The sequence below is a fragment of the Augochlora pura genome, chromosome 1 (genome assembly GCF_028453695.1).
Source record: "Augochlora pura isolate Apur16 chromosome 1, APUR_v2.2.1, whole genome shotgun sequence".
Lineage (NCBI taxonomy): Eukaryota > Metazoa > Arthropoda > Insecta > Hymenoptera > Halictidae > Augochlora > Augochlora pura.
In genome coordinates, this window is record NC_135772.1 from 11,703,128 (window position 1) to 11,723,319 (window position 20,192).

Genomic DNA, 20,192 nt, shown 5'->3' on the forward strand with positions numbered 1-20,192 from the left:
AAACCCTGTAGCTTAACTGATATGTCGTCTAGACAACTGCGAACAAAACGGCTCCCCCTTTTATTCGTTCTCTCCTCCTTCTCCGGCCGTTGCCTTTCACCCGGGCAATTTTTGCATTATATGTGTATAATGCGTATTATTCACGTCGTAAACTGTTTCCACGCACGTATTATACATATACACGGAAGTTAATTGACACGACTATTCAGTCCACCGTGCTTGTAATTCTTCGTGTCGCATTTAGAAATTTAAAACTCGAGTTGTTATGCAGATCATTGCCTTGTAATATAGTCTGTTTCCAGCATTTCATTCCGCTACAAATCTGTATGCATCTGTGACACACGCAATTACATCATGCGAGGATTTTTTTAACACTTCGTTGATTGCTGTTGCGTATCCGTGACCTCGTCGTCTAACAATTAGATGATGTTGTCATTTTGAACTAGTTTGCATTAATCTCATGTCAACGTTGCCTTCTCTTTTCAATTTTTTAAAATTTTGAAACCACTTTTATTCGTGACTCTCGGTTTTTTAAAAATGCGATGTAAGATAAAGCGAAAGCTACAGCTTGAAAAAAATTATGTAATTTCTACGACTGAAACGTGCAATTTAATGAAATTCAAAATTCATCGAAAACTGAGAAGAACGGGAAATATCACTTTTCACCTGCAGGTTATCAATTCCCCCTCTCCTACCACCCAATAAAAAATATTCATGTTCACCATTTCATTGACCAATTGTTACGTAATCTTCTGGAGTTCCTAAAATGGCATGTTGAAACGAAAAAGAAACAAATACATGAAATTACGTGGAGTACCTTTTATAAAACCGTATGTACAGTGTTACTGATACTTTTACATTGTTATTGACATTCGAACGAAAACTTAACAGAACACCGTATTTATATATTTCTATTTCTTATTCTTTCTAATATACAAATATGATGTTTTATTGAGTCTTTTTTAAATGGGTATCTCAGCTAAAGGAGGTCACCTACAGCGCTGAGAATAATTACAACCTCAAATTAACATCTACATCCTTATTAATGCTTAAACAAAAACCAAAAAAGCTATACTTGTATATTTCCATTTTTTATTATTTTTAATACAAAAACATAGAAATTTGTGGTTTGTTAAGTTGTTGTTTAAGTATCGCTAATAATGTAAAAGGTACAGTAACTTGATATCTATTCGCACCACTGTTCGTAATTAGTGTTTCCGCGGATATGGAATCAGAACTGACCATTAACATTATTATTGCCGGAGCACATGTTAAACAAGCGCAATCGGCATTACTAGCTAAACGATTGGTCGTGTTTGGAATTAGGAGTAATATCACATGCGCCACTGGAAACTGTCACTGGTACGAAATCGTCCTGTGAACTCTGCAGCCGGATTTACCTCGGAATCGCACTCGCACAATTCATTGAACAGCCATTCATGTTTTATAAGTTCGAAGAGCCACGTCGCATTGCACTCGATTTCGCGATCGATTAGCGCCGATACACAAATTAACAACCGATCGAAGAATATTTCAGCACGCTCCGATGCGAACGTTAAAAAATAAACGGATTATTGTTGCCAACCATTCTCCGCAGTAACTGAAGTACCGTTTAAACTTCTGCCGGCGTATCCTTCGTTTCGCTCCGATTAACGATGTTTATAATTCCACGGTATTATTGGTCGTATTATATGAAACAATGCTGATCAATATCCAGTTAATAAATGTTAACTGCGCGTGATCGACGATGGCACAGTTCGTCGGAAATACAGATGAGCACGGCCATTTTTTCCATCGACGTTGTTATAAGTACGCGAACCGACGGGCGAACGTTGCGAAACGCCGCGCGTGACTTTATCTTTGTCGCGAATTCGTGCCATCGCGAAGCTTCGCATTCGCGTCCGATGCACGTAAAGATCCGATATCAGTCGGTCCGCAGCGCTAACCCAAATCATGGGAACCGCGTCGCTTTGCGAGGAACCTTAAAACTTCGGTTATCGATAATCACCGAGGAGATTCGCGTGATGGAATTTCTCATTTTATTTGGAAATATTTACGGACACTGCGGGTATATAAAGTGGTTTAAGATTGCTCGTAGCATTCGACAGCGAGAGTCTTTCCTAATTGCAAATTGGCAACAGTTCTTCGAGTCATGAATAAAAGGACGGTGGCCAGCGTGTGTCTGATGGCCCTCGTGTCTTTACACGTAGGTATTTTGATTATTTCCGCGCGGTAACAGTCGCGGGTATTATTACAGACGCGTGTCGAAATAACGAAATATCAGCGCGATGGGACTAGGCGGTGGCATGAAACTTTGACAAACGGGAGTGGAGCGTTAATGCATTAAATTGAAACGAACGAGGCGGAACGTTCGTAAATTCACGCCAAAAGAGGCATTTGTCTGCGTTAGATGAGAGGTATTTAACGTGTTCCAAACGGGAACGGGAAAACGTACCGATTTGGACAGCGAATTTTTAATTACGGATCCTTTTTAAACTTGGGAATAATAGTATTATGCTCCTTTTGTACGGTTCTCCCGTGAAAAAATATCCGGGCAGACTTGGAATTCGAGTGGAGCGCTTCAACGGGGACATTATTTTCCGTCTCATTAGCGGACACATTTGGAAATATTTCGCGTCGCATCGAACAATGGAAATTCGTGTAATAGTTGAGTTACGGTTTCGAACGAACAATGTTTCGGTTGATTTGAAATATTACAGTAATGTCTTGATTTAGATGTTCTCTTTTAAATCATTTGCAGGAGATTCAGCAAGTTCCTGCGTTGAAACTTCTGAAACGTATTCTGAGTCAAGTAAAACCATCAGAATGTAATGGCTACATTTCTCCCGGGGGTATGGATGTACTGCCACCTGTGTATCCACCACAACTGCAACCTGAACTGCCACCTCAACTGCAACCTCTGTTACCACCTCAGCTGCAACCTCTGTTACCACCTCAGCTGCAACCTCTGCTACCACCACAACTGCCACCTCAACTGCAACCTCAACTGCCACCTCAACTGCAACCTCAACTGCCACCTCAACTGCAACCTCAACTGCCACCTCAACTGCAACCTCAACTGCCACCTCAACTGCAACCTCTGATACCACCTCAACTGCAACCTCAACTGCCACCTCAACTGCAACCTCAACTGCCACCTCAACTGCAACCACTACAGCCATACATGAATCCAAACGAGAGCTTCGAATTAATAGAGGAATTATTGCAAATTCGACGTTTACTCGAACAAGGCTGCAGACCTGCGAACCTGCCTCCATTGGACACAGATGCTAATTATCCACCGAGCGTTTCGCAAGGAGGTTATACAGGATCGTTAAATAATCAATGATTCACTTTTTAAACAATAAGATGACGAAGCTTAAGCTCGGTCGCTTTATTCTTACGCAGGATACTGCTGGAATATAAATTAACAATCGCATCTAGACTTTAAATTATTTAAAATCAAATATTATAATGACTGTATTGCATCATTATTTATTTACTAGTATTTGGTATCGAAATTAGTGTTATTCAATTATACTTCTGTTAAACTATCGTACAAAGAAATTATATAAATATAACAAAATAAAATTGTGAAGGAATATACAATGTCCATATTTGATAAAACGATACTTTTTTTAATTCTTAAATATACAAATTTCGTATACTATAATTTTAAATAATATTAATCGAAATGCTTTTGACTAGGATCAGACATAATTTTGTAAAATGTTCGACTAAAGTAATTCATTTAAATGAAATTACGCGATCGAAAAATTATTCGGTTGCGCGAAAACCGCGAATGGTTGCAAAACGTTGCCAATGGTTAGATTTTTCAAACAACCGGATAAGGATTTGCATGGAAGCATTGGAGTGGAATATTTTTGGTTAGGTATTGTAGTTGATCAGATTCGAACGTGAAAGGGACGATTATGCGATGCTACAGGAAAACTCCATAGCGAGTCAACTCGACGCAGTCGGTTTACCTAGTGAAAGTAACACGGTAATAATTGAGTTTCACGTTTAATCATATGGTTTAGGGTCGGCTTGTTTGCTATGATTTAACCTAAAGTAGAGGTTGCGCGAGCCACTAGATCGCTCGAATCGCGTGCTAACTAGATTAACGAGATAAATATCACTTCATTAGAGTGCAGTGTTACCGTTCGAAACAATACCCAGAGCCATTGATGTCGCAAATCATTCAACGGAATGCGTGAACCCTTTATCCACTGAAAATCCTCTTTTGCCTTCACGCCTGTTGACTTTAACGGTGTATCGAGTGTCTTCTCGTTTGCGATGGACACCGTTTCACAGCGTTATCCACTTTCAATGCAATTTCTGGTTTCGTTTTGCGCAATCGAAGAGCCATTTTCAGCTTGACAATATTGTTCCATAACGAAAGTATTAATAACATAGAATATTTAAATGCGTAGATCTTTTTTACAGTCGAAGAATTTCTTCAGGAAACGTTTAAGTACGATAATAATGTCATCCATAATTCAATAACTTGTGTATATTAATATCATGCCACAACATCTTATGAAATAGTAACATGAAAGGTTTCGTAACATGCAGGTCAGTCGTTGATCAGGGTATTAATAGGCTCGAGTGTATTTTAATCGTCCGATGAAAGATTTTATCACCGCGATAAGAGGATAAACCATACACACAGCATCCACAACGGTTTCTCGTCGTTTTATTGAATTAACAAAAAAAATACCAGATACCGCAACGAAGCAATCGATCAACGGGGGAGCAACAACGAGATCGCCGTCACTGAATGCAGGCACCGGTCCATAAGAAAGTAACGACTGGGTATCAATGCCAACGGCTACGCGTGGTTCTCGTCGTCCTTGCACAATTTTTCTCTTCCTAGTTCCATATCAGCTCGGTCGCCAACACATGCAATGTCAACGAATGCGGCCGGCAAGCGTGGGAAGCTTTCCAATAGAGTTCGTCTGTGAAGAGACGGCACCGGGATTCGGCGACGGCCGTTCTTCCTGTCGCGGATCACCCGAGAACCAGCGAGCGAGCAAACAGACATGCAATAGTTAGGGTGGCGGTTGAATGAGCAGGGTGGATGCAGCAGCATCGGAAATGGTCCCGGAGGGGCCGGAAGCGTGCGCGGCGGAGACCGTTACCGCTGATGCGACGCTGCTACTTGACGCTGTCTCGGCAGCCGCGATTATAGCTGCAGGTGTAATCAAATTAACAGTCGCCGGCATGGAAACTGTGGAATTTCCAGAGTTGCGAGTCGCCGAATTGGACGTCGCAACCTCCGCTTGGCTCGGCGCTGTTGCATCTAAAAATAGGGTCGACTGTGAACGCGGTGACTCATATTGAACGCAACGATGATTTCGATCGGTAGCGAATTTGATTGTTAGAACGCTGGAGGAAATGGAAAATAAAAGGAACGATAGTAACGATGTACCTTGGGCCGAAGTGGTCTCGTTGTCATGTTCCTCGATAGTTTTTGTGGCAGCTATGTTGTCTACGATCGGACTAGAAGCTGGTCCAACAGGTTCTGCGGCATCGTCTACTGCAAGCGGGGCAACTGTCGGAACGACGGCCGTGGTTGGTACCGGTGGGGCGGTTGGGCCGGCAATGATTACGGGCCCGGTAGAGGGACCTATTACTGCCTTCGCTGACGCTACTCCTATTGTCTCGGTGATTATCGTCGTCGACGCCTTCGCGGCATCTTCTGCCGTGTTTTCGATTGCGACAGATACCGGCGGTGCAACAATTCCTTTCTTTGTTTCCGCCGCGTCATTGGCTATCGCGGCGGAAGGAGCAATTAGCGTCACCGGACCCGATGACGCTCCTTTAATTAACACCGTATCTTCGGTCGCATTCGGCACCACCACCTCGGCAGTATCTGGGGAAAGATACGAATGTATACATTATTTCGGCGTGTCCAGCTAGTGGACAGCGTTCCGAGGTTATTCAACTCGGAGACTCACGGGGCAACTCGGACATACGCTGCGTTTAATAAATTCTTTGGTTTATGCTGATCATAAAATGTGAACGAGGTAATAGGACAGTGCAAATGCTACTTCGGTTTGCGTAACAAAGTCCAGCACCAAGAATAGAATCGCGAAGAATTTTAATGGCACCGATGCATTATCAGAAACCGTGGAATCTTTGCTGAACTGGAAAATCCTGATCGAGGTAGCCGAATTTTTAGCATTTCTTGATAACAGAGAATGTTAAGGTATTGAAAATTTATGCTTTCGTATGCTGTCTTCAAATGTTCGCGTTTCGCGGCGTTGTAATCCAACGTGTAAATCTAAACGTTCTTACTGGTTCGTGCCAAGGCTAGCGACTTTATTTTTGGTAACATATTGCACCTGTCACGCTTACGAATTAAAAAGGTTACACATACACATCGATACGGGAAGTATGTTAACAGCTTTCGAAATGGTATACCTTTTTTAAAATTGCTCCAATTGGTCTGGGTTTGCTTTTAGATAATGGAGGGGCTAGTGTATTAGATGATGACAATAATGATCTTTTAATTTTGCTATTATTTGGAATGGTAAAGGGAAATGAAAAGCTAATTTTTTTAACCTTTTTATCTGTGTCTATAACGATAATTTAAATTATGTGTTCTGTAGACTTTGATCATTTGTAATATATGTATTTGGAAGATTTAAAAAGCTGCAGATTTATGATAGCTATCGTTTGAATGTGTAAACAATTGAGACAAAACTGCGATTTGTGCTATTTTTAATTATTTACTGCTAATATTAAAGTCAATCAATATTGATGAAATTTTCAGTACGTTTTAAATTTTCGTTGTAGGTGCAGATAAAGAAGTTGAAAAACATGAGCTTTTACTTTTTTTATTATTCCAAGTAATAAGCAAATCAAAACTTAAATTAAAATATTAAAACGTTTGTTTGTTAGTACCTCTAGCATCTAAAAAAACTTCACGTCTTTTGGGCTATTTTTGGAACAAATTATTACATTTTAAAAATCAATGTCAACAAAATAGAAATCTTGAATGTGTTCACGTGTTTCTAGCCATGGCAATCAATAGACTGCAGATCCTTGTGCAAAATAAATATTACGTAAGCGAGAAGAATGATTTGTTTGAAAATGTCTTACCTCTTCTAATTATTCTAATAAATTGAAAATAATGTCTCCACAGTTTTGTACCAGTTATAAATATACTAAAACGTACGATGATGAACGTATTACAGTTCTACACTAAATGTAATCGATGACAAAAAATAAAATTGAAAATTTTACGTCAAATTGGGAATAGAAAAATTGTAACTAGATTTAGATAGTAAATGCATTAAAGCGAATTGCCCTGTTCCGCCAGCCTTGAAAAATTGTCTGACAGACACGTCGCTGCTGAAACAATGAAATAACCAATATCGAATACGTAAGGCATAAATACTTTTCGTCAACGTGGGATTATCGCGCAGAACATCGGCTGCGTTTAACGGTGACAAGACGGTCACGGGTCCGGAAGAGGAACCTTCGACGAAAGTGGTTCCGGTGATTGGTCCAGCTACAACCGTCGCCAATTCTTCATTCGAGTCGGACGAGCTGACCGCAGGTGCGACATTATAAACTGGTGCAACGAATACCGGCAATGCCGATTGCTCAATGTTCACTATTTCGCGATACGGCCAGCCAGCGGCGCAAACGGATGTTAGGAGAATCGATGCCACCAACTGCAACTGAAAACGGATAAGGCGTGTGATTTATTAAGACGAGTGTCACAAGCCGCGCGAAGCGTTATCGGAGCAAGTCGCGCGCGGGTAGGCGTCGCGCGGTCAGCGCGACACAATTGTTCGAATACTTTCACGTAATTTCGCTCGTAAATATCTCGCATTGAATTGGCGCGGAGAGATACTTTCCAGGTGATTCGACGTAAATTGAAAATAATTGTCCATCTCTGCTATCGAATACTACGAGTCATACATTCTGCTTTGGCGAACCTTTGCGTGGGCAATCTTTGCGTAGGCAACCAAAAGTGGATTATCGAGTCCGCGACTTTAACAATAAAAATGTTCTACGCTTTTTAATGTATGCAATTTATATGCTAAATATAATAATATGCTCTGCTAAAATCAGCTTACACAGATTATAATACGAATTATAAATTCTACTATGTAAAATATCTATAATATAGTGATATGGGGTTATACTTTACATTACTAAATTGTCGATCTTTGTCCAAATTACAAAATATGAAGAAACTTAATTACAGAATAAGAAGCGGCTCATTTACTACAAAATCACTCATAATAAAAATAATATATGATCACTACTTATTTACAATTAATATATTAATTAGCAGCTAGCGCGTTGAAACGATTGAATACCACCCTCAAACCACTCTATTTGCATCGAAGAAATGAAACTTCCTTCTCCATTGGTCGTTTTATCTATTCATTAGGTCTGTATTTACAGGTTTCAATAGCGTCTGACTGGCTATGGCGCGAAGCTTGACGGTTGTAGCGCGGTTAATCACTGTTTAGTCAAGGATCAATGACACGAGCACCGTCGGTGGATCAGGCGATTCGAAAATCGTATCCGGTACGTATTCGTCTCATCCAGTGGTCACGGATCGAATCGCGTGCATCAATTTGCATAACCAGATTCCCCGTAGACGTGTCGTGCATGAACACATCATCACCGGCACGGAAACGTGCAAGCACGTGGACGGCATTCGACCAAACATTTTACCAGAGCACACGGATGTTACCGTCGAGGAAGACGTTGATGTTCCTTTGATCGAACAAGCTACCCCGACAATCTCTGATCGAGGAATCTAATTCAACTCTTTGCTGTTTCTTTCAAGGAAACAATCAGGATAACAACTGAAGAAAGTCGTTGACTTTCAGAATTTTTATTTCGCGGTGACTGAAACGGTGAAGCATGTAAGATAAAGATAACTATAATGGAATAAATAATTACATGATGTTCAACTGTATTTAGCAGATCATAGTTCAATTATGATCGAGTTTGCCTATTTAGAATGGTGCTTTCATAAAATTAAAGACTCGACTTAACCCAAATTGCTTATGTCGGCGAAGAATAAATTCTGCAACTAAAAGCTACCGAATATCAACCACTAAATATAAATCAACATTTATGTTCTTTAATATAAATGAGTATAATGTATCCCATAAAGTAAGATCTGAAAATTAAGATGCAATAACTTCTTGACACGATGATAAATCGGTCCACGTGACTTCAATGTTACACAGAGCTGTAAAAAGTTAAGATCTCCTTCGCCGATAACTTTTCTTTCTCGACTATCTCCAAGGACTGCTACATAAAGACGTACGTCCTTTTGTTAGTCTCAATAATAACAATTGGTATATCTTTCCTACAGTCTTAGCACGATAGCGATAACATTAGAATAACAGTATTTGTTAAGTCGTATTCAAATCGTACGACTAAACAGGAAAATAATGTATCCATCGAAGTAACAAACGATCTCGTCGGAAATGAAGAATTACATTGAAATCGTGAAAAAAATAGTGCTAAACCTCAGCTGTCTACCAGCGTTTCCTATCGATCGATAAAGAACGTCACAGCGAATGAATTGCGGCGATCAGTCGGCGCGTTGCGCGTCGCCCGAAGACAGTATAAGTGAAATCAATAGATTACTGGTCTTAATCAAAGTTACAGGACACGGCCATGCGTTTCAATTATCCGGCTGACTCCGAATTCTGGGCGGCGCGGCGGTCTATATACCAGACGGCATTGGTCACGGATAGAGGACCGTTCATATTTCACGGACGACACGGGGAGTGTATTACGGACTAACAGATTAAAGTTTTCTCATCAGGAGCAGCGCGTGGATTCTCTTCTTTCGTAACAATCTTTCCTTCGACTGATCTGCTCGATGGGCCGCGATAAAGTTTCCCCGCTTACCAGTAACTTCATGGCTCCTTTCCACGACGTCCTTTCCTATTATCCCTTCCGTGGAATTCCTCTGTGTCCAGCCGTGCATTCGCGTCTGTTACTGATCCTTTCCGGATCGGATTGAACCGTTATATACTCGATTACGTGTAACCTCCTGTGATGAGCACGGGAGAAAGGTCATCTGGCTGTACATATTTTATTCATCGAGGCACTTAGAAATTCCTCTCGATGGAAACCGGAACAAAAACGGGACTGTCCAGTCTGTTATTACGGATCAAAACATTCCAGATACTTCGTTGTTCTTGAACGTTTCGATGCTAATCAGGTTCTAGCGACATCGATGGTTCGAATTCTCAGCCGTATTCATTTTTATGGATCGTCCAAGAGTTGGGATACCAGTTGATGTTCTTCCACATATTCAGACACCGATGTAAACAATTTTACCGGTTGGAAACAATTTTATAAGTTTTGCAGATTGTTAACATCGTCTCTTCTAGCAGTGTGCATCTTTTCCTAAGGATGCTGCATGTTTGAGATGATGTGTCGATGAAGTTGACCCAGGTGCTGTTAATGAATGAATTTTAAGTCGAACTAAAATGTCGTCCTCTTGTCATCGATATAATTTATTTCTTTGAACTGGAACTTAGAAATTTGCGTATATTTTTTCCAAAACTGTTAAAAATGTGTTTTATGAGTTGCAAGACTAAATTTCATATGCGCAAAGTGCATTAAGTCAAACAAAATGGAAATATCGTGGTCAAGCATTTATATAAATGTAAGTAAATGAATCGAAGTAGTTCTAATCATTCTAAGTATAAGGAAAATGACATAGGGATTAAATACTAAATGATTTGTACCGATTAATTTGTACGAGATTCTCTGAAGCGAACAAGAAAGTGTCGAGAACGTTCTACAGCGGTAGCCCAGACGAACAAATTATTGTCAAATATAATATATCTTATTTTTAACAGCTCTTAGATAAATAATACAGTACCTGCATTGAAAACTTGTTAAAGTGTGATTCCAAAGAATTTCTTTGCTGGGTTCTCGTTTAAGGGATCTACTGCTGAAGCCTGTAGTCCTTCGCTCTGCGCCGGCACTTTACGAGTAGCTAACCGACTAACGTTTACAGACAATGGAACGCTGTCGCACGGATCTTCGGTAATGTGTGAAATCATAAAGGAGACTCGCGACGACTAATTGCAAGTCTAACTGCTGAGGAGACCGTCGCGATGTTGCATCGGTTTCTCTCTGATCCGATACCATCCGAAGAAGGATCGTAAGCTAGGCTGAACAAAGCGGATTTTTCGCAAACTTGCGATTGCGTTCGCAAGCGTATGAAAAGAATAAATTAATAATCCGTGAATAGAAAATTATATTGGAGGCTTGTGGACACGGGCAATTGCTTACTAATGTTGTAACATTTAACTGCACTTTCAAGGCGACTTTTCCTGCTTTTCTGTACCGTGATCGACACATTTTAGCTATCGACGGTGATTCAAGGCCGTCTCACGCAGAAACGAAAGTATTTAGATGTTGCAACACGGGCCGCGGATTGCATCTTGCTTTCGGCTCCTAAAAATTATCGTTTGCTTATTTGTCAGCGAAATATTTACAAATGATGGATATGAACGATATATTTTTTAAAGTCTACACTTCCTGTATTGTACCATATCAGTTTTAAAATTGAAACCACTTGCAAATCTTCAATGAGACTTTTGTGTGACAGTTCTGTTTAACATAAATGATGGTTTTAAAGGTATGATAGTTTTGGGAAGCAGTGAATTATTGTCATAATTATATTATGCATAAGAACTAACATTTAGTTTTTATCTTTCAATTACTATCGCTTACGAACTTTTATCTAAAGACGATAGTCTACAGTCTACAATATCTCTTGGAGTATAGCACAGTAAATAAAAAATTAATATATTTTAACAGTTCAGATGTTACTATATTCTTGTGACATTACAATGTTCTTTACCATTGTTTAAAGTAACGCTCTTAGACAGCTATAGAAATATAAGAGTAATCATATTGAGTAGAATACGCGAAGTTAAACGAAGTCAAGCGAAGTTTCAGTCATTGATTCGATTCTTTCGAATTTCCTTTCATAAAATGAAGTTTTCGTGAATACGCGCTATAATTTCTCATTGCTACCGCGAAAATGATTTACCTAATTAAGTTAAACTTTTCATTTTTATCTGACGGGCTTATAAGAATTGATCAAAAATCATTTCATAAACTTCGCCTAGACGGACGAAGCTCCGAAAATCCCAAAAAAATGCAATTATTTTTCCGGAGAACTATGCATACAAAATTATCCTAGTTGCAGGCTGAAGTGCTGAAAACTAACATCGTGATGAAATCTAAAGATTCGTTGCACCCTGCTTCAAATAAGCAAGTTGGCTGCATTCGCACCGCCCGTACCTTATAATGTTTCCGTCACTATTTACAGGTAATGATAATAATCATTTTCAGAGAATGTAATTCCCACATATGTAATTCTTTTGACTCATTTAGCGATATAACTACCTCATCAATCATGAATGGACCACAGAATTATTTACTCAGATTTGAAAACTAATTTTATATGTCCAATTTCATTAGGATCCTCGAATGGATAAAATGAAATACATTACTTCTATGAAATTTTTCAAATTCTAGACGAATCGATGAGACTGTTCAGGACACACACGAGCTCACCAAAAAAGGGAAGAAGTAGTGTGTGGCATCTCTTATGTGCTATTGCTGGACACAACGGGTTCGCAACAACGTGACAGGACTATGGTCGAGTCCTGCAGAAAAATCCAGCACCGCGTCGGAGAAATATGCAAATATCAGCGACCCCGTTCTTGCCGCGCTGAAACTTCTGCAACATTCGCGCCGGGTTGCGTGCACCGCCATCGAGGTTTCTGATGCAACATCGCCGCCGTGCGAGTTCATCGTTTCAGATCGCTGTCTTGATTTACGGATTCAAGTGCCCGACCACGCCCGCCCCGCGACACGCCGCTGTCCTAGGCCACTATGGGAGAACGACTGATACGCGTTCGTGCGGGGTTGGTGACGTATGCCGCGCTCCTCTGTATAGGTAGGAAAATAAGAGTATAAAAGACAAAGTCGATGCTGGGATTTTCATCAGTCGCTTGCACTTTCGAGTTCGAAGAATCTCAAGCAACCCAAACCAACCCAACAAAATGAAGTCTCTGGTAAGATTGCTTCAACGACGCTTTTCAGGTTGCGCTAACTCCACCGACGATTATTAGTACGGTGGAAAAGCGATTACTAGTACCAAGATAATCACAATTGTTTCTATTGTCACAGGTGATCCTTTTCGCTATCTTCGCCATCGTTGCCGCCTTCCCTGAACAGGAACGCGAACGTCGTGGAATCCTTGCTGGACCCGCTCTAGCTGCACCCGCCCTTGTTTCTCAAGGATGGGTGGCTGCCGCTCCCGCTGCCAAGATCCTCGCTGCCCGTAATTATCTCACCATTTAAAATCGCTTCCCTACACATTGAAAGCTTTTCTAGATTCTGTCTTTAACACGTTCGCTGCTGACCCATGAGAAACATGCCATAAAAATCGGTGAAATTTATTTTACAGATAGCGAACGATTTGCATCTCGATGATTATCAAATTTGAAATATTAAGCTCGGTATATTACTGAGAAAATTCATTCTAATCCGTAAATACAATCGCGAATCAAAGTATCGGTACATTTAGTAGCATAATATCGATCGATTCTTTATTTTATTTTAACTTTATATTTTTAAAGAGATCAGCCGAGTAGTTGAAAGTAATTATCAGCTAGTTTAATAGTTGTGCCAGTAATTCATTGAACAGCTTCATTAAGAAACTGAAATTTTCAAAATGAACATTATTTTCTAACATGTTACTGTTTCTTTTCAACAGCCGCTATTGTGTCCGCCCCTGCTCTCGCCGGTGGTTGGGCAGGTAAAGTTTGGTAAGACCATCCCATATCCTGGCGTAACTGGACCTGAAGTATTACAATGAGGTTCCACGGTTAGAGAACTCTCATTGCACAAAATTTGGATTCGGCAGCTGACAATCCCCACAATTTTCCCCCGACTGGAATCACATTCGACCCGTTGCGATTGGCGTGGAAATTACTCTCCTCATCCCTACCTTTTACAATGTAAATTTCATCATCAGATATTAAACTTATTTTAAAACTTATAATCCATGGTTGTTGCGTTCTTTGTCTACCTCATAACAAACGCTCTCTTATAACAATCCCACCGGAACCAGCGTACGCCGGCTGTTAAACAGTTAGGTTTACACGGTTCCCATGAATTTCTTAATGGAGTCGGCAGTGCACGTTTAGCGTTTCCAGCGACTCGCACTTTTTATAATTACGCTACTTGTCGTGCGCACGCCGCGTACGACAGTATGCATCTTTGCAGAGATATTAAAATAATGCTGTTTGCTAGAAACATTAATTACTACGTTGACAATGCGTTGAATATCCGGTACTTTTATAAATGACTTATGCGGTGGCATAACCGACACATAAATAACCATATAATGGTATAAGTGATATAAATGGTTTCTGTCGGGCATAGGAGTAATGTACTAAAGCGTTTGATAAAACAAATTTTTAATTTAAACGATACATTTGCTAGGAGAAGTTCCGATTGATGTTCGCTGCTGTAATAGTAATTTGATCAATTTTCAAAGCGTTTAATTGGTGAATTCTATGTAAATTCTAATTACTCCCACTTGATTTAGCAATATGGAATCTATTGTTGTAAACATGCGTTCGTAAACTGTATAGATGTTATAAAGTAGTTAGTTTGTTATTGTACTAACAATAGTTAGTACATTAGACATAGCACGAATTATTTTACTCGAATTAAAAACCAAGACTTTGAAACAATAAAAGTGTTAGAAATAAAAAAACATTTGTAATTTATGAAATACACGCCATTTAATCCCTTATTATTGCGTACAGTCAATGATATATCACAGTAAAACGAAGTTTTGACAATCATTTAACTTTCATAACAATGTTACGCACAATTATTCTCAAATAATAGAATAATTAAAAGTGCAATTGTTTGGAGTGACTAAAAATGTTTCCTAACTTTTCTATTTGTGTTTATAAGAAACAATTAAATAATACGTTTCGTAGATCTAAATAACTTGTCTTTTGCATGATGCAATGACAAAATCGATTGATAGTTGTTATGAGTTAGAATTACTTGACGACAGCAGATATTATAGTAATTGTAATTGCTGCAAAAATTTTATTTAACATTATTTTGTATACAGTAAAGATTCTTATAAGACGGTAGATAGTTATTGTTTTTATTAAAAGTACAAATGTATGTATATCACAATATTAAAGAAGAGACGGAAAATATTATTTTTATTCAATATTGTTATACCTTAATTTAATAAATTTCTTCCTCATCTCTACTAAGTACAATCTAAGTACTGTTTCAAAATATCTGTAATTTTGGTTTCTTTACTGATTCTTAGCCAATTTTGCAGCTCCCTTTTCAATTTCCATTTTCTTTCAGCGAAAGGAGACTATAGTTCATTATTCCTGTGCGTCATTATTTTATCGTAATTTAATTTTTAAATGTGTTAAACAAAAATCATGTTATCTAGTGCCGCAGAGGTACAGTGTAGTTAAAAGGTTTTCGCAATGTTCTTATCGTGTTAGAGCGAAACATACGAGGGTGCCCACAATTTATACTACCTTGTTAGAACGGAACCTTGTTATAGAATACCGTGTTGTAGAAGGGTTATCTGTACTAGTTAATAGTTTTAGAAAATTCAGTTTCAATTTGAAAAAAGCTATTCCGCTTTAAAAGTCGTCCGAATATTTTCGGGAGACCAAATATTTATCAATCAAGCACATGTTAAATTAATGTGTGATATATAAAATTAGTGAAAATTCTATTATGCACAACGAAACAATAACCTTGATAAGAATAACTTTTTCAGAAAATCGTATAAAAGTTAATACCGAAAATATGTTTAAAAATCGACGCTGGAAGGCGATAAATGTAACTACAGTTCCTGCGCGTTTAAATTAAATAAAATAGGACAATGCCTGTACCCAATTCTGCTCCATGACAAACAGCTTTTGTTCGTTGATCAAACAAGTCCCGTACTTCAGAATTCCATTCATGATCGCAACCTGTCGAATGCCACGACTGGGCCGGACATCGATTTATCGAAACTGGTTGAACAAATTGCAGTTCCTTGGTCACGGAGGTCCACTTTGCGGCGACTGAGCCCCCGCTAATCCATTATTTTACACGGCCTTTCATTTCCCGTGTCTACGGGCAGCGGCGCGGGCGCTATCGCGACTCCTTTAACAATCCGAACTAATTAAAAACTGGAACAACTGGTCCAGTGAGAACGACGAGGGCTCGATAACTTTTATGGCCACTTAAATGGTTTTAAAACGACGCTAGGCTAGGGGACTATACTTCTCGGGATTAGCGACGGCCGGATTAAATGTAAACGGAAACAAGTACAGTGGAGCTTCATTTATTATCGTATAAAAGCGTAATGGGGCAGGGCTAGGTATAAGGAGGCTGTGATACTGAAGAACCTCGGCAAATCCGGAACGCGTCTTCTTGGGCCGATGGAGAGCATTCAACGTCCATTTCTGATTGAGCTGTGCCGATCAATCTCTCCTGATTAGTCTTCGATTGAAGAGCCGAGGGTGACAGTCGAATGAGAAGTCGCTTGTATGTTGATGGAGATCTTTTCGGTTGTCGTAAGCCTCGAGGTAGTACTTGGTATCAGAGGAATTTACCAAATCTTCACACCAGCCCCAGAGGTGACCACACTCCCAGATGGACCAGCGACGACTGTGGGTCCTGTTAAACAAAAGATTTTATTTATAATTTACTGTATATTTTCAATTATAATTATCTAAAAGCTATTATTATAAAATTATTTAGTTGACAAAAATGTTATCGTAATACAAATATAGAATAAATTAATATTAACCCATTAAGTGGCTAGCCAATGATAGTCACATTTATGAAACCTTTAATCGCGTCCAAGTCAAAAATTCTGTACGCCGTTTCATGTTAACCACTTCCTCATTATTTATTAAATATCAAATTTACGTTACTCGTTTAACAAAAGAGAAATGAAATGTAGTTTTTAGATCTGGTTTTTCAAATTCGTGGATGATTTAAGGATTTATAAATGATGGAAGTTATTCGAAAATTATCAGAGTTGTATGTTGCAGGAGTAACCGGACTCCTAACGTTAGATCATGCAGAAAACTAGCAGGTCAACGTGATTAGATAAAGTTGTTACCGGCAGCCGGTCCTACGACAGCGGCAGCACCAGCAGCTGGCCCAACAACGGCAGCAGAACCAGCAGCTGGTCCAACGACGGCAGCCGAGCCTGCGACAGGCCCAATGACAGCCGCGGACCCAGCAACAGGGCCGACAACGGCTGCTCCGGGTATTACAGGTCCAGCCAGAGCCACGTTAGGCCAAACTCCGCCGAGGACTACGCCATTATGGCCCCAACCCCATCCAAGTGAACGACGTTCACGGTCTGGGCTGGCAGCGACGATGGCCAAAGTGGCGACAAGAACGAGCTGAAAGTACATTTGATTTTATATAATATTCAAAACTTTGTATGCTACGTTAGTTTTGTATGAGCCACTCGTCTGCCAAATTAGTTAATTTCACCAAATGCGAGAAGAATGTGGTAGAACAGCATACATTGCATTTAAAAATTTTCTATAGAGTATTCAGTTAAATAGACATAGTCGTCATCTTTCATCTACTATACCATGTATAATAATATCGTGTTTAATATCCGTGTATAATAATAAATTATCGGGTCTTGCTACGGCAACAAAAAATTATAGGTATTTCATGGTGTTAAAACCAATATCAAGGTTTATTTTAAGTATAAAAAGGTAAGTATCAATTACATTCTCTGACACTAACGTTTTAAAAATTGAAAAATTGAAATTAACCATATTTGATCTCTGAACAAGCTCATATAGTTGACACAATCTTTTTATGAAACTTTTAAATTAATTTATATTACGATCTATTATGTAAGGTTAACCGTATCAGGACTTACAAGGTATAAGAGGATTACAAAAGCAACTGCTATCATAAATATCGTCTTTTCTACTTTTATATTATTAAGCAAGTTGTTCTAATTTTGTGTGTATATTTCATGGATAATAAATAATCTCCGATTCTATGTCTGTATAATGTGCAATTAGTGATGAAAATTTCAAATAGAATTTGTTAAATTGTGATGATATTATTTTCTCTTTTAAGCGTCAATGCAAATTTAGTCGCATCATAAATATAGATTACTTCTTCTTCTAAATAATGATTACACTTAAACAGGATTTAATCACTAAATCGTGAAGAGTGTTCAATAGCAAAAGGTTTTTAAATCATGAGCAATTTAAATATTAATTCTGTGCAATTGTTTTGCGAGTGCATTAATTCGAAGATATATTTTATTCTTTTTCAGAAAATATTCTATTTATTAGTTCCAACAATCGAGAGTCAACTGTAGTTTTCTCAGATATGAAACCATCTTTAAATAAGATACAAAAGTAATCGAGTAAACAAATATTACGGAATTATAATAATAGTTTGAACAAAAATAAAAATGCAAGTAAATCGACAAAGTAAATAAAAAGAAGACTAATAAAGGGATAATACGTCTATAAAGTTCTTACCAGGCACTTCATGGTTGTTGTGGTAGTAGTTTTCAGACGGGCTGTAACTGATGCTTAACCCTAATGACACCGTGGTTTATATACCCGATCATCGACAATGAAGAAGTCGATGGGGCAGCCTTCAACCCCGCATGAAAGTAAGAATATTAAACGTGTCAGGGTGCGGTCGTCGATGAACGGGATAGCAGCTGGCGTCACAAGTTCCGGATCCACCGTCATGGACAGGAGCCATTATCACTTGGGAAGCGATTCGGCCTCGAATGGACAGCTGCCTGTTACCGCAATAACGGTTGTTGCAAGGGGAACAGAATTTTCCTGGCGGTCAGCAATGCATGCTGCCGCGAATTTGCTGATGATCCCTCGTTCTCGTACGCGAAACTCCGCGCATGCCCTTTTCATAAACACTAATAACTGCAGTTCGCTGCCGTAATTGCGGACTAAATCACCAAATCCTCGTGGTCCCGATTATTTGAATTTTCCATCGAACGAACGACTAGACAACACGGTTTCCTAGGAAATAGTTGATCGGAGCAGACCTAGAAAACGATTTATATTCCGTGGTTGGGCGAATTATGGCATTTCGCGTACAAATGGTTTTCTAATAAATAATCTTTCCTAAAGACAAATTGAACGGTTGAAAAGTCATTTAAAAAGTTGTTCATATAACATCTTGTAATGATTACTTGTCAAGCAATTTTCCAGTTTTTTCTCCGTGCAACTTGTTGATTGAAAAGTCAATCAATAAACTACGCGCAAGTAAAGAGTTGTTATACACGTCTACGAACAGTATCGATGGCTAGCAGAGTAGACCAGTAATTGGTTATTTTACGTTTATATTCTGTCACTATAATATCGTCGAACAATGTCTGATTTCATAACAGATTTTAGGTTTCTTTTCGATTATCTTTTTTACAATTTGTAAACAATAAAAATGTTATAAACATATAATGATATGTTTCCACTCAATTTAAGGGCAATTTTGTGCCTTTAACAAACGAATAGTTTTCAATATTGACCTTACAATCGGAACAACAGTTAACAAATCGTAACAGTTTAATCTTGAAATGTTCAAGGATCTATTTTTGACTTATATTTTTCAGTGTAAAAAGTGTCAAAAATGTGCGTGAAAGAAATATCGATTTTTTCAAATATTCATGTGGACTGAATCCGTTGCACTGTATTAAACTTTCAATAGATAAATAAGTAACTTTGATAAATTCGATTCAATTGAGAAGTAAAATGAAGAACGTTTTCCAAAATAATCGACTATTCCTAGATTTTTAGTATACGTTTTTTCAAATTCTATGGGGAGAATGCATTTCACCTCGAATGCATTTTCATGACCAATCCCAGTCTACCTATTTGAAACACAAAATCAAGTTTAGCTAAATATTATCAGCGCACTCGTATAATAATCAAAATCATGTTATCCACTCCGTGAACATTCCGGCGAGGTATCATGTCACCTTGAAGTTTGCCGTGTTAATCTATCCGAGACCGGAAGTTCTTCCAGGCAAGGTGGTGTCGCGCAGCCTCCGCCCAAGAGCTCGGCGCGGCTAAAGTGCAACGCGCAAATTCGGCCAG

At 38.9% G+C, this 20,192-nt stretch overlaps 4 protein-coding genes across 4 annotated transcripts; 2 read left to right on the forward strand and 2 right to left on the reverse strand.

The window, feature by feature from the left end:
* Positions 1 to 2,152: 2,152 nt before the first annotated feature.
* LOC144470664 (uncharacterized) lies at positions 2,153 to 3,349 on the forward strand. Its single transcript, XM_078182076.1, has 3 exons — positions 2,153 to 2,206; positions 2,762 to 2,876; positions 3,093 to 3,349. The coding sequence occupies exons 1-3, from the start codon at positions 2,153 to 2,155 to the stop codon at positions 3,347 to 3,349; spliced, it is 426 nt and encodes a 141-aa protein (XP_078038202.1).
* Positions 3,350 to 4,774: 1,425 nt separating this feature from the next.
* Positions 4,775 to 9,912, reverse strand: LOC144469574 (uncharacterized). Its single transcript, XM_078180012.1, has 4 exons — positions 9,901 to 9,912; positions 7,406 to 7,691; positions 5,432 to 5,875; positions 4,775 to 5,302 (listed from the first exon to the last, which is right to left on the reverse strand). The coding sequence occupies exons 1-4, from the start codon at positions 9,910 to 9,912 to the stop codon at positions 5,052 to 5,054; spliced, it is 993 nt and encodes a 330-aa protein (XP_078036138.1). The 3' UTR covers positions 4,775 to 5,051.
* Positions 9,913 to 13,025: 3,113 nt separating this feature from the next.
* Positions 13,026 to 14,092, forward strand: Apd-2 (apidermin 2). The gene is made up of 3 exons (XM_078179117.1): positions 13,026 to 13,100; positions 13,216 to 13,369; positions 13,805 to 14,092. The coding sequence occupies exons 1-3, from the start codon at positions 13,089 to 13,091 to the stop codon at positions 13,858 to 13,860; spliced, it is 222 nt and encodes a 73-aa protein (XP_078035243.1). The 5' UTR covers positions 13,026 to 13,088; the 3' UTR covers positions 13,861 to 14,092.
* Positions 14,093 to 16,525: 2,433 nt separating this feature from the next.
* On the reverse strand, positions 16,526 to 17,504 carry Apd-1 (apidermin 1). Its single transcript, XM_078178586.1, has 2 exons — positions 17,204 to 17,504; positions 16,526 to 16,752 (listed from the first exon to the last, which is right to left on the reverse strand). The coding sequence occupies exons 1-2, from the start codon at positions 17,502 to 17,504 to the stop codon at positions 16,685 to 16,687; spliced, it is 369 nt and encodes a 122-aa protein (XP_078034712.1). The 3' UTR covers positions 16,526 to 16,684.
* Positions 17,505 to 20,192: the final 2,688 nt, after the last annotated feature.

What these genes read in the sequence shown, in the direction of transcription:
- LOC144470664 (XM_078182076.1), top strand. Translation starts at nt 2,153, where the DNA reads ATGAATAAAAGGACGGTGGCCAGCGTGTGTCTGATGGCCCTCGTGTCT. An exon ending in TGGCCCTCGTGTCTTTACAC is followed by an intron (nt 2,207 to 2,761) that starts GTAGGTATTTTG and finishes AATCATTTGCAG; the next exon opens with GAGATTCAGCAAGTTCCTGC. An exon ending in GGATGTACTGCCACCTGTGT is followed by an intron (nt 2,877 to 3,092) that starts ATCCACCACAAC and finishes TGCCACCTCAAC; the next exon opens with TGCAACCTCTGATACCACCT.
- Apd-2 (XM_078179117.1), top strand. An exon ending in TGCCAAGATCCTCGCTGCCC is followed by an intron (nt 13,370 to 13,804) that starts GTAATTATCTCA and finishes TCTTTTCAACAG; the next exon opens with CCGCTATTGTGTCCGCCCCT.
- Apd-1 (XM_078178586.1), bottom strand. Translation starts at nt 17,504, where the DNA reads ATGTACTTTCAGCTCGTTCTTGTCGCCACTTTGGCCATCGTCGCTGCC. An exon ending in TGTCGTAGGACCGGCTGCCG is followed by an intron (nt 16,753 to 17,203) that starts GTAACAACTTTA and finishes TTTGTTTAACAG; the next exon opens with GACCCACAGTCGTCGCTGGT.
- LOC144469574 (XM_078180012.1), bottom strand. An exon ending in TAATCCCACGTTGACGAAAA is followed by an intron (nt 5,876 to 7,405) that starts GTATTTATGCCT and finishes ATCTTTCCCCAG; the next exon opens with ATACTGCCGAGGTGGTGGTG. An exon ending in CGAGACCACTTCGGCCCAAG is followed by an intron (nt 5,303 to 5,431) that starts GTACATCGTTAC and finishes CCCTATTTTTAG; the next exon opens with ATGCAACAGCGCCGAGCCAA.